At 48.5% G+C, this 14373-nt stretch overlaps 1 protein-coding gene across 1 annotated transcript in view; it reads right to left on the minus strand.

Moving 5' to 3' along the window:
• The window catches only part of Myo10 (myosin X), a 201753-nt gene that overhangs the window by 36299 nt on the left and 151081 nt on the right, over positions 1-14373 (minus strand). Inside the window, exons 20-21 of the mRNA XM_038321829.2 lie at positions 445-569; positions 223-337 (exon numbers count right to left, since the gene is read on the minus strand). Coding sequence (XP_038177757.1) covers positions 223-337; positions 445-569 — 240 coding nt within the window. The remainder of the gene's footprint in view (positions 1-222; positions 338-444; positions 570-14373) is intronic.

Genomic DNA, 14373 nt, shown 5'->3' on the forward strand with positions numbered 1-14373 from the left:
CGAGGTGCTGGGATTGCCTTGCAGATTCACAATGCAAAGGTCTCATTTAATCAGCATTCCTGACTACCTGGTATGTGTGCATGCACGCGCCTGTGGCACACACACACACACACACCACATCAGGATGTTAGTAACAACCACCGAGCAGTGTCTGGGGACGCTACACCTCGTGGACATCACTAGTCCCCGGGACAGGCGTGGCAGAGATTCCAGCCACTCTACCTTGGTCTTCCCCAGTTGCCACTCGCTGTTGGAGGCATCGTAGAGCTGCAGGAGCACAGTGCATTTCCCTCGGATGTCCTCAGGCAGGGCCAGGCTCCGCATCAGCACTTTGTATCTGCGGGAGAGGGCGCATGGTGTTACCTTTTGCTCTCTCCTACCCCTTCTGAAGAGAGAGATGGGGCAGGTGAGAGGAAAGGGAGTCTCCATTTAGCTCCTTCTTGCCTTTTGTAAAAATCCTGAAAGGGTCTCCGGACAGCATATCCCGCTTTTCGAATCCTCACAGTCTCCAGCATCCCAGAGTAGCGCAGCTGGTTTAACACCACCGCCTGATCAAACTGGTCTGGCATCTAAACCGTGAACAATGGGATGACATGGGATCGTTAGATGATGACACAGTGCTCACAAGGCCACCCTCACTGCTGTTTCGTGTGCATATACACACTGTAATTTTGAACCGACACAAAATACACAACAGAAAATGAATGCCTGTGGATTCATCACCAACTTCCCCAGTCCCAGCCAAGCCTGCTGCGCCCACCAGCCTGCTTACTGTCCCCCTCATACCTTTGCCAGTTTAATCTCATTAGTAAAATGTTAAGCATATATACGACAGTTTAACATAACTACCATACTGTTACTACATCTTGAACGATACCATCGATCCCTTAAAATATCAATATCCATGTTCAAACACTTGATCATGTCACAAATACACCTCAAAGTTGACCTGTCACTGTTTTAAAGTTCACGGCGTTATGTAAATACAGTTCCGAATATAGCTCTGCTTATTAAACTTCTATTTAAAGATTGCGAGAGATTTTCTTAGCTGAAAAAAAAATACAGTAATCAATAAGGAACACACAGGACAGAGATTCTCTCTCACACACATACACACTCACGTGCAGGCACACACACACACACACACACACACACACACACACACACACACACACACGGAGAGGCCAATACCTCACTGATTGCGAGTTCCCCCAGAGTGATCCCAAGGACACAGAGATGAGACAGGAAGCCAGCCAAGGCACCTCCTCGGGTGTCTGCTCTCCCGTCTGCACAGCTGCCAGCTGGCTCTGCCGCTGGAACAATCGTTTTTTCAGGGGAAAGCAAAGCGGGTCACTTCCCACTTGCAGCTTTTTGGACGGTGATCCATTCTTCCAACCCAGGCCCCTAGTCCCTTTAATTAACTTGTATGCTGCTATTCTATAGAAGTCTAATAAAAGAACCAAAAAACAGCCATACTGTGGAAAAGGCCAAAAAACACAAAGTAGTTTCCTCTCTAACCCTTAAAAAAACACAATTAGTCATGAACACAAAAGTAGGCTTAAAGCCAGGTATTCTGCAGCTTCAAAAACTAAAATTAAAACGGCAACAAAAGCGCGTGTGCGCGCGCGCGCGCGCGCACACACACACACACACACACACTGCAAATCCCTCTGATGGAACAGCTGCCCCCATCTCCTGCAGGCAGGCTCCTCTCAAGAATGCCTTACACAAACACTGTGGTCAGGTTGTCTTTACTTAGCAGTATTCTAACAGAGTGTAGCCAACAAATTAGGGCAAGCAGCCAGGGACCAGCGACTCGGATTTTTAGTCTCTGCATTTGAACTTTCTTTAGAAAAGGAAGAAAAGCAAAAGGCTCTGAAATTCAAATCACCGTGACACACTTTATGCTGTAGCTCTGGGTTAAAGTTGGGAGTGTGAGGGTAAGTAGCATTTGGCTGTGACACTTCTAGCTTGACAGATTTAGAAACAGAACCTGAGCAGCAATGATCTACGAAGAATAATAGTACAGAGTGCATTTACAAGGTGAAGTATTTATAGACTATCAGACACCTTCAATTTTGTTAATTAATAAATTCAGTGGAAGCGGAGAAACTTTTAACTGGCATCATCTGAGGTTCCAAGAAGTGAGAATTAGTACTCCTCCTCCAGTTATCGCTGTCCCTGACCCACATACTGGCCCTGTCACCTTCTCCTTCCTGCACATAATTCCTTAGCCTGGCACCCACGTTATTAAAGCGTTCAAAAAGATAGGCCTCCAGGGGCCGCCCCTCTGAACCCGGATCAGCACTCACCATCTTCTTGTGTCTCCGAGGGACATTCCACCTTCTGCTAGGCTCTCAGGCCAAACTTCATACGGAAAACGGCTGCCACCCTGACCTTTTCCCCACAGCTAAAGACTTGGAACAATAATGAACACCATTCCTGGGCTTTAAAAAAAAAAGTGCTCGGTCACCATGACAACCCTTTCCACTCCAGGCTAATTAGTGTGGTGTGGTTCTAGGATTCGATACAGCGCTGCGAGGGAAGTGAGGGACGCCGGGAGCTGTGGCTTTCTGCAGACTCCCACAGCCATTGTGCCTTAGCCCCTTCCCAGTAATTTAACCAGGGGAAGGGGGCTCTATAGGCCGATTGTCGCCCTGGGCAACCCGCCTACGGTGGTCACGAGGGGGTAGCCCAGGCTTTCCATTGGTGCTTCTCTTTTCAGTGGCAACTTCCTTTTCTGGTGAATTTAACTTTCAAAGATGTCACAGCTGGAGGCTGGACAAGAAGCATTTGGCTTTTCAAAGCCTGCCTAATGCTTGCTAGTCCTCGCTGGTAACCAGTTCTCCCGGCCCTGCTGCACGCAACAAAGACTGCCTGCGGAGCTCTAACAGCCAGGCTTTGATGGGAACAAATAGACTGGATTTTTGGAAGAAGCCTTCTAACTCCAGGCAATTGCAGCCCCAGCGAAGTCACTAAGTGCACTGTTATGAAACACCTACTATGTACAAGATTTACAAGATTTTTGTCATTCGGGCTCGTGGAAGAGTCACAAGTGGGGGCTAAATTTTGTCCTGAAGGTTTCTGACGTTTGGAAGGGTGCCATGTGTGTCACCACTGACTGGGGAAGATGGACAAAGATACACCCCCATAAAAGCAGGGCACAGTGACACTTCTGTGACCCCCGATGCTGAGCTTCGTATACAGGCAGATCTTAAGAACTCAGTAGCTAGCCCGTCTAGTTGAAAGCCAGCTTCAGTTAGAGGTCTTGTCTCAAAAATAAGGCGGTGGTGGGTCCCCGAGTTGGCCCAGTAAAGGTGCTTGCACTGGGATTTGATCCAGGGAACGCACACAGCAGAAGAGAACGGATTCCACCCACAGGTATGCCCCTTTCATAAATGAATAAGTAATCGGAAAAAAACAAGGTCGAGGGCAATAGAAGATACTCGAAGTCAACTTCTGACCTCCACATGCGCACACTGGAGAAAGGACGTATACACACAGGTGGCACACACACGCACATAATACAACAGAGAGTCTAAGACTGCACTGCAGCAAACACAAACAGAAAGACAAGAATGGTCTTACTCATCCAGATGAACCTACAGGTCATTAGTGGCATTATTGCTATGCTCTCAGGAGGAAATTTCATGCCTGACTATGAATGCAAAGGCCCAAGGCTGGGGAGGTCAAAGGCCCTGGGGGGATGGGTATGGGGCAGGGGGGGAGGGGGGCTACTACCATTGTTTGGCTAAGTGGTCAGGCTGTCAAACTGCCTTCTAGATAATTTTTAACAATTAGTGCTGTCCTCAGCTTTGGTCCTTCTATCAATGAGCAGCAGTTAATATAAAGTCATAACTGGTCAAATAGCTGAGGATAAGAGATTGTTGAGTGCTCGGTCCTAAATGATGTACCTATCCTTCCAAGGCAGAGGAAGGGATGGAAGAAATGTTAGCCGGGTGGTGGTGACACGCGCCTGTAATCCCAGCCCTCAGGTGGCAGAGGCAGGTGGATTTCAGTGAGTTCAAGGTCAGCTGGGTCTACAGAGTAAATGCTAGGACAGCCAGGACTGTACACAGAGAAATCCTGTCACGGAAAAAAAAAAAAAAAAAAAAAAAAGAGCCTCAGGCACCACATGGACTTGTACCAGTTTGGTGTCACAAGGGTCGAAGAGGAAGGTTGGCTGTAATGGAAGGAGGAGCTAAACAAAGGAGTGGGCAAAAACCCGCCTGCCGTGTTCTAGTTTGCGCATGGGGCAGAGACAGGTGCAGGGATGAGCAGGGACATAACATTCAGGATGGAATGTTATGGGGTTCAAAAGGAGAGGCCGAGTGTGGACCTTTGTGTGATCAAAGGACAACCTTGTCGGCAGGACAACACTTAAAAACAAGGCAGTCACCCACCATGGGAAGGCCAGCGGCCACCTGACCCCAGCACACCAGAAGCGGTGGCACCTTTTGCAGAGATGCCTGAAAGCACCAGCCACGGATGCTCGGCTCACTTTGAAAATCGACAGCCCCTTCCTGCAAAACTGGCCGTACCTGTGGCTGGTCAGGAGGCAAGACACATATGAAAGGCAAAGCAGGAGTGAGTGCAGGGAGACTGCTCAGGAGAAAGGGCGGGAAAAGAACCAGACTGCACTAGAGAAGGAATTAGTCATACAGACAACAGGTCTCCGTATGAGCTTATCTTTAAAGACATTCTGGAATGGTACATCTTTGTGTGTGGTCATGACTGCGCAGATACACACATGCATGAGGAACGTATGTGCATGTACATATGTGACTGGATACCAGAGGGACAACCCTAAGTTTTATGCTTCACGCACTGTCCACCTTTTTTTTTTTAAAAAAAGATTTATTTATTTTACTTTGTGTGTACGAGTGTTTTATCTGCATGTGTATATGTGCACCATGTGCTTGCGTGCCAGTCCCCACAGAGGCCAGAGGAGGGTGCTGGATCCCCTGAACAGTAATGGACAGCAGTTGTGAGCCATCTATATGGGTTTAGGTACCTGAACGCAGGTCCTCTGCAAGTGCTCCTAACTGTTGAGCCATCTCTCCATTTTCTAAACCCACAGTCGAGGAACTCAAGGATACAAAGGGCTGACTGTACATATTCTATTCAGGAACAAGGAATGTGCTACTAACATTACAACACAGTCACGCTAAGTGAAAGAGCCCATCACAGAAGATCACACATTCTATGATTCAATTCAGACGAAACATCCAGCAGAGGGAACTCTACAGAAACAGGAGTGGACTGACCAGGGAGCTGGGGACCACCCAGTGGGGTCATGTGGGAAGGAGAAGAGCGATTCTCTTTGGGATGGTGAATGTGGTCCAAGTGGAGATTTTAGCTGCCTGCACCTGTGAAAAATTTGAAACGTGTGTTTTCAGCAAGTCAGTCGCACGGTGCCTGAGTTGGCTGGTTGTGGTGTGTGCTTGTGTAGTTAAGAGTCACGCGGTGCCTGAGTTGGCTGGTTGTGGTGTGTGCTTGTGTAGTTAGAGAGTTAGAGTTACTGAGGAGGGGGGGGGGGCGCGGAAGATCAAACAAACTCAAATTCAGCCTGGTCTTTACGGTGAATTCCAGGCCAGCTTGGGCTGTAGTAAGTGTGACCTTGTCTCAAAGCTAAGCAAAACAAAACAACAAAATCCAAGTATAAAAACTACAAATAAAAGTCTGGTATGGTAGTTTATGCCTATAACTCGGAGTTTGAGCAGGGGGACCAGCCCGGGCTACCCAGTAAGACCCTATCTGAAAAGGCGATGCAGCAGAATGCTGGGAATGTAGGTCAGTGTAACACTCGCCGAGCACCATCATGGGTCCAAGTTTGAGCCCCGGCAGTGAGAAAGTAAGAAAAGAAAGGACAGTAAAGGCCCAGCAGGCCAAGAGGCTTTTAAAAACACCTAAGGAGTGAAGGCAAGAGGAGGCTCGCATTCCAGAACAGGATGAAACATAGTTGTCACTTATGCTTAACGGTAGCGTAAGGAATTCAGTCAAATACAAAAGACACAAAGTAGAAACATTTCTTAGAACATGTAAAAAAAGAAGAAAACAAATCTTTTCTTCAAAATGAAATAAGAAGGTAAAATACCTAGACAGGAACAAATGACCGATGATAGAGCAACTTACCAGTTAAACAAGGAGTAGGCAAGCATTTGCCCCAGGAATTTACATACAAGGACATCAGGCGACCCGGCAATGTGGGGCAGACGACCAGAAAAGGCTTCACAGTGGGGCCAGAGACAGATGTGGGTACACTTCTAGAGCGGATTGTCTCCAAATGTGACCCAGTCTTGGGTCAAGCACATCACACAAACACAGCATGTGTCATCTGCCTACCGTAAAGAAAGATTCCATCTGTACCTAGTAAATCTAAGAAAACTGAGTGAGTTTATTGTCTTTGGAATTTTTGTCTGTCTATCTATCTGTGTGTCTATCATCTGTGTACTCACTTGTGTTCTGGACCTACAGTGTACTGGCTAGGCTATACAGACTAGCCAAGGAGCCCCTCCCCCTCCCCCAGTGCTGAGAATACACGTATGTGCTAGCATGGCTCAGCTTTCTAAGCTGATTCTAGAGACAGAACCCACACCTTCCTGCTACCAGGTCAGGAACCTTCTCAGCTGAGCTGCCCTCTTGGACCAATGCCCTCCCCTCTAGCGCCCGCCTCACCAACTCAGCTGTCCTCTTAGGCTGTGCTATTAATGGATTATAATTTATTTCCAAAATGAATCACTTCTTCCTCTTTTGGAGATAATTTATGAGATCATGTAAACATGACATTTTTAATCAGTTGAAAAGATTTATGAAAGGCCTCACCCACACAGCCACAAGGGAAGCCAGCCTCTGTAGAAATCATGGCAAGCCAGCCCTGCCTGGTCCAGCCTAGATGGTGCTTGGGACCCAACTACTAAAAATGCAACGGACAGTGCGTCCGGGCTCTGGAGATCCAGGAGACCTCTAGAGCACCAATGGCTACAGAAGCCAAACAAGGAACCCCAGTCGTGCTAACATCTCCCTTGCTGTCCTGCGGTCACGGACCACCACTGTCGGACAGACAGAAGGCCATCCCCCTCAACTGTGGGCACAAGCCATCCTTATCTTTTGATATCTTTAGAGATTCAATACCACAGGCACGTTAGGTTACGCTAAAACTCGAGGTCACCAATATAGTCTTCCTGATCTTGCTATTCCTGCCACCGACAGGCAAAAGCCAAAGCTGGTTCAGTCAGCCACATGCTTTCCTGTTTTCAGCTGCCATCATCTCTCCAGGGCTGACAGGCGTTTCATACAGCTGTTGCATTCTTGCTAATTTTCACACTCGGGGGGGAAAGAGGTGGAAGTTCATTTCCCTCCGTGGACGACGGACGGGGTGGGCAGTCTCCCCAGGTAAGAACAGAAAGCCACAGGTGAGAGACAGGCCCACCTGGAGCTGTGAGCTAGCGTGGAGGTTACAGCTCAGGGGAATTCCTCACATCGAGGGGAACAGGTTAGATAGTCCCGGGGCACAGGAAACCCTGTCCTGAGTTTGGAACTGCTCGCTTTCTCTGGAGCCACACAAACCCGGGTGTCGCGATGGGAAAGGAAAACCGAGGATACGATGAAGACAAAGGGGGCAGCTTCCCATTCAAGGACCTTGAAACAGGGCTCCCATCCCCCTTTTCACGAAGGACACACACCTACATTTTTCCACACCACAGATAAGTCTAGTTGCTTTTCAACTAGCAAATAGCTCACCTTCCCCCTGGAGATGCTCTCGGATGCTGCCACATCTCCCTGTGCGTGGGTCACCCCTCCTCCCCTCTGCACAAGTCACTCGTCCACAACGACAAGTGCAGTTTGTAGTTTGTGATATTAGAGATGACCATCTGGTAAATGCTATTCTACAACTTCCAAAACACAGCACATGTAAGCAATTTTCTTATCTCTCTCTCTTCTCTCCCCCACCCCAGGGGCGGACAGGGCTGCTCAAGCAGCTCTGTGTCACTGAGTACGGAGTCCCGGGGGACAAATTCTGTGGCCCTTCTCCTAGACTGCAGTGGTCTCTCTCCTTAATGGGCCAGATCAAGTGTACAACGACACCTTGTGAGTGCCACGGCCATCCGCTGTGGGTCACTGTCAAGTGGACCCTCCTCTGTTCCAGCACCTGGACTGGTTTGCATTTAGGAGGAAGAGGCACAAAACTAACATCAACACTATTCACGACGGCAGCCAGAATGAAAGCTACCACGTCCCGAGGATTAGGTGCCCAGGCACCGATTTCAGGGATTCTATTCGATGGGCATCACCGCTGTCTCCGTTTTACAGATGCCATTCGTTACCTCGAGGGTCACAGAGCACATGCCTGCCAGAGTCGGACAGAGTGACTGCTAAGGCCCTAGCTAGCCACACTTGCATAAGTTCAGAAAGGGGATAGGGTGTTCCTGCAGCATCAAAGCATTCATTACACAACAGTAGAGTTTATTTCCTGGTATTCCTGAATGAACTTCACCACAGTAGCTATTTGGGGAGTAGCCCAAAATAGAAATCCAATCTAAGGATTAAAATGCAGTTGAGACGGTGACTTTAGTTAGAGCAGGGGCTAACAAAGTATAGCCTGTTTATATAAATAAAGTTTTATTGGAATACAGTCGTACGAGGTTGGGAAGCACGGGGACCTCAGTTCAAATTCCCAGCACCTATATAAAAAGCTGGGCATGGTCAAATGCACCCACAACCCCAGTGCTGAGGGGGCAAGGGACCAGGAGGCTCACTGAGCTTACTAGTCCCCTGCCTGGCTCCAGGTTCAGTGAGAGACTATCTCAAGATAAGGCAGGGAGAGATAAAAAGGCTACCCGATGTCTTCCTGTGGCCAGCTTACACACCAACACTGGACTGATCTTCACACACACAGCATGTACACACACCACACAAACACAGCACACGCACACCACACCTGGACACTCACGTGCACATGCACCCACAATGCCGATTTCTGAGTTCAAGAACAAAGGCCATGCCTGGGACTGAGGCACAGTTCAAGGGTGGGGCCCAGAATCAGGATGCAGGAAGCTATACATGCTATTAAAAATCATCTTTATAAAATTAATGTTCTTTATACTTTTCAATATAGCTATTGGAACATGTTTGGTTCTGTACACAGCTCACATCATGCATCTCCTGACGAAACAGAGCCCCAAAAGCAAGCGGGGTAAGAAAACATCAAATTTAAAATCATTCTACTTGAGTTTCTAACACAAGGCTCATACATTTAGATAAACTCTCAGACATACAGTCTCACCAGCTGCTCTGATCGGAGGACAAGGAGGACGGCTGAAGCAAGAACGTGAACCAGCAAAAATAGTGAGGTGCGTGAAACATCGGGTACGGGGACGTTCCTCCAGCATCAAATACACCACGTGAAAGGCTTTCAAGACAGAAACAGTGTTTCTCAAACATGGCAGCTTTCCCAACAATTCTGCATTTAGTTTCTGGAACACCACAAAAGATCGTCGCAGCAACTCTTTAAAAATAAACCTTGAAACACAGCGTTGTCAGTGCTCACAGCTGTGGGGAGAACCATGTGTAAGCGCCTAAGAAGCCAGGCCAGACAAAATGGGGTGCACACACGGCCGAGATGGGGTGCACACACAGAACAGTAAATGCTTGGAAGGCTTGGAGGCCTACTAGGCCTCCAGTGTTTGTAGCCAGTCTTCCTCTCTCATTGTACTCACGGGATGTTCACACATTCAGACCTTAGCCACTATTGTCCCCCTGTCACGTACTTGTTTCCAATCCCCACACGGGGCCTGAAAACCGCACAGTGAACATATGGTCAGATGTTTCCCCGAGGCATGAGAATGCCAGCCTAGCCTCCACCCCAGCTCTTCCTCCAACCTCTCTCTTCCAGCTTCCTGCTTCTAGCAGACCCTGACCCTACTGTAGACTTCCTTCCCTTCTCCAGGGATTTGTGCTTAATACTGCCCAGAAACGAGCTTCCTGTTCTTCCATCTCCATGCTGCAATGTGGAACCCCCCTCCTGACTCCCAGCACACTCCATAGCAAGGTGCCAGTTTGCATGCCAGCATGGGGATACCTCCAGCAAGGCACGGAGTCTCCCCTGAAAGTGCAGAAAGACAACAATATGTTCCCAGCCCTTGAACCCAGCAGAAAAGCCAGGCTAGGGGGATGTGGACAAACCCACTAAAGAACCCCAGGGAAAGCTTCCTAGTAATGGGGGGGGGGCTCTCAGGGTTCAGCTCTGACTCTTCCCAGCCTTTGTTTTTAGTCAGATTGACCTAAATGACACAATTAAAAAAAATGCTGGCAAAACTACTTGTTGATGCTCTCAGAGTTGTGACAGTTGCCATGTTGCAAACTCAAGGGGTTACGGACGTGTTAACTGGGAGGCCCGACGCTGTGGAAGCTCCCAACAAACACCTGCTATGAAGCAGAACCTCTAAGCACACCAGATGCACAGGTCATTGTTGGCAGTTACCATCTGTCCTGAGATTTGGCATTTATGCGGAAGGACACACAGAGAGAGTACTGCGTGCTGCACTTTCCTAGGTTGCTGGCAGACAAAGGTCTCACAGGGAAAAGCGTTCTTCCACATAGGAAGACTGTGCCCGGTGAGGAACCCTAAATGTCAAAAATATGCTCAAGGGAAGCCAGCATGGGGCAACACAAGTCCCCGTAGCAACACAAGTCAGCCCAGGAGGGTAAGCTAGGCTGTCAAGTTCAAAGGTAGGAACTCAGAGTCAGCTGGGAGCAGGGACCAGAGTCGGCAGCCTCAGGGAGAATCCCCGGGGAGGCTTCACCAGCAGTGGCCAAATGCCCAGGTTCCCTGGGTGGGAAAGTCGTGGGAAAACAGTGCTCAGAGTGGAGTGAGGACGGAGGAGGAGGCGAAGACTCGGCTCCAGTAGGAAACAGGTGGGTTGCGTGGGCTCAGGAATAGATGCTCTCAGCCCTTGCTGAGTTACACGGTGAGCTCATGGGCTGTGGAAGCTCAGGTGTGGGCAGGTCGGGGAGAATCAGCAAGGACGGCTGGGGCACTGGGGAACTGAGCCCATCAGTGGCTCACCACTTCCTCCCTGACCCAGGAGGCTGTGGCTCCTGAAAGAGCATTCCAAGATGGACAAGAGACTTCAGAGCTCAATTTTTCATATGCAAGCTATGGTGCAGTCAGAAAAAAAAAATTCTCACGCTGACCAAAACATTAATTGAGGCAAAAAAATAGTGATGTTCTCTGGTGGTGGCGGGTCCCTGAAGACACTAAGAAAAAGACGGTGATGCCCGTGTGACCAAATGAAGGCAGTTCCTATGTTCTGCAGGGCTGAGACAGCAGATTTAGAGGATTAGAAGTTGTAGAAACTAAAATGGGGTGAGAGGAGTTGAACGATGGAACTAGAGCGTCCATTAAGATGTGGGCTGGGGTGTATCATGGCTACTCATGAGAGTGGAACCCCCTGCATGGCAGGGAGATTGGAATCACGCGGGGTAAAACCTAAATTACTGCTACCCAGAAAGCAGAAGAGGCAGGCCCTGCCCTGAATGTCACCCTGGTGGGAAGCTAGGTCACCCGGTTCTCCATCTACTCAGAGACAGTCTTAAGCTGAGCCCTTCTCAGGTTCCAGCCCTCGCACCAAACAGAATCCAAAAGAGAGTGCTGCATGAGTCTCAGAAACACGCAAGAAGGCCAGGTGTGGTGGAGCACGTCCGAATTCCAGCCCTAGAAGGCTAAGCGGGAACACTGGATCACCACGAGTTCAAAGCCCACCCGGGTTATGTAGGAGATTCCAGGATAGTGAGGCCCCATTTCAGAAAAGCCAAAACTCGCTGGGCAGTGGTGGCGCAGTTCTTTAATCCTAACACTTGGCAAGCAGAGGCAGATTTCAGTGAGTTTGAGGCCAGAGGCCAGCCTGGTCTACCAAGTGAGTTCCAGGACAGCCAGAGCTGTTTGTTACACAGAGAAGCCCTGTCTTGAAAAAACAGAAACAGCAACAAAAGCTAAAACCCCAAAAGACCCAGAGGAAGAGGATGGGAAGGAAGGATTTTTCCAGTCTGACCACGGCCCTGGAGGAGTTGACAACAGAAGGTCCGGCCCTCTGTATAAACCCCATCTGCGAACCTTCAGAGAGCAGCCTTGGGTATAATCTGTTGCCTTCTTATCTAAAGACCCCAAGGCAGCCTTTTCATCCTGGGAAACTAAACTCCAATCTCGCCCTATTCATCATTGTTCTGCCATTTCTCCAGCCGCCATACGGAGCAGGTCGCAGCCCCCTCTATTCAGACTCCCTCTGACAAATCATGCTGAGAAATACAAATTAGGAGAGCAGCTGTCCCTCTCGGCGGACAGGGACGCCCACACCGTTCATTAGAATGCTGAATAGCTAGGCATCTCTCTGAGTCGCTTATCAAGGCCCAAGGTTATGGCTATGCAATGCAATCAGGGTTTACAGCTATGAAAAGGCAAAAATTAAAGAGGGAACTACAGGTAAACATCCTTATTCTTCAGTGTCCAGACCCAGAATATTGTCAAACTGAGATCTGGAATGCTTGGTCTGGGTGAAGAATTTCACAATGCTGGATTCACAGCAGATATAATACGCTGTGGTAACCATGCAAATCATCGTATAGATGATAACCAGAATATGTGTATGTGGGTCCTTGCTTAAGACACCAGATACAGCTGGGTGGTGGTGGCGCACACCTTTATTCCCAGCACTCGAGAGGCAGAGGCAGGCGGATCTCTGTGAGTTCGAGGCCAGCTTGTCTCCAAGAGCTAGTTCCAGGATAGGCTCCAAAGCTACAGAGAAACCCTGTCTTGAACTTCTCCCCTCAAAAAAAGACATCAGATACAGACAGACAGACTAACACACACACACACACACACACACACACACACACACAAGGTAAGAAGTCTAAATTATCTAAAGAAAGATGAAAACAGCAATTTAGAAAAAGTCAAGCCAAATTTCTAGTCATCAAGCAGAGCGGTCGCCTGGAGAGTAAAGACGTCCTCAGATTCAGGATGGGGCTGAAACAGTCTGGAGACAGCACCCCATGCACAGGGGACTCAATCTGCATAAAAGTGTACAGCGAAGAAGAAACTTCAATAACCAATACAGGCGATTTATAAATATTCATGAACACATGCAAAATACTGGGAGAAACACAAAATCAAATGGAGACCTTCAGTTGGCCTTTGCTCCACGCAGTGTGCTGAGACCGGTGGAAAAGCACTGGCAAGTCCTGGGTAAACTCTACTGAGGGCAGGCGGGCCTGGTGGGAGGGGGCATGGGTGAGCACGGTGTCCTAGGAGTCTTCTCTTCTGCCCAGTCATGTATTAAAAGTGGCTGTTCGCACGTCATAGTGGGAAATTAGCCAGCGCACAAAAATCCGTTTCACATATCTGCCAATGTCTGTTAAGTATAAATTAGAGCCATCACACAGTATTACACTGAGCAGTTACAAGTTGCTAGGAAACAAGAGGTCAAAAGATACTCAAAAGCTGGGTTATTCCTATCCTTGGTTGTGGCATTCACCAGGAGACTATGCACACCAGATTTCCAGTTCAGAAGGGGCTAGGATCTGGGGATCACCGGAGCCCTTAGCGTGCTAGTCTAGATTTCCTTCCTTCCTTCCTTCTTTCCTTCCTTCCTTCCTTCTTTCCTTCCTTCCTCCTCTCCTCCTTCCCTCTCTCTTTCTCTCTCTCTCTCCTTCCCTGCTTCCCTTCTTCCTTCCTTCCTTTCTTTTTTCTTGATTTTTCGAGACAGGGTTTCTCTGTAGCTCTGGACCCTGTCCTGGGTATCACTCTGCAGATCAGGGTGGCCTTGAACTCACAAAGATCTGCCTGTCTCTGCTTCCCAAATGCGGGGATTAAAGGCTTGTACCACCACTGCCCGGCCAGTCTAGGTTTCTGAGTGATGCAATTCCAACTGCTTAAAATCTGGGTGTTCCTCTAGCTTCAGAGAAGGTACTAAGCAGATGAGGCACCCCCCCCCACCCGCTGCCGGCATCTACAGCCAGATTTGTATAAAAGAGTTTGATATCAACAAAATTTTCGGGTTTTTTTTTTTCAAGACAGCCTTGGCTATCCTTGAACTCTCTCTGTAGACCATGCTGGCCTCAAATTCAGAGATCCATCTGCCTCTGCCTCCTGAGTGCAGGGATTAAAGTGTGTGCCACCACCCCACTTTGAGAAAAACTTTTAGACTAAGCAAAATATTCAAACTAAAGGGGCTGGGCATGTAAGTGCATGGCAAAGAAATTAGCTGAGCATACTTAAGGCCCTGGTTCCTCATCAACCTACACACAGTTAGACACACTCACAGATAATAAATAAGCAATAATAATAAAAGGAGGAATTGGAAATGTTTACATGTA

The sequence above is a fragment of the Arvicola amphibius genome, chromosome 3 (assembly GCF_903992535.2).
Source record: "Arvicola amphibius chromosome 3, mArvAmp1.2, whole genome shotgun sequence".
In the NCBI taxonomy this organism is placed as follows: Eukaryota; Metazoa; Chordata; class Mammalia; order Rodentia; family Cricetidae; genus Arvicola; species Arvicola amphibius.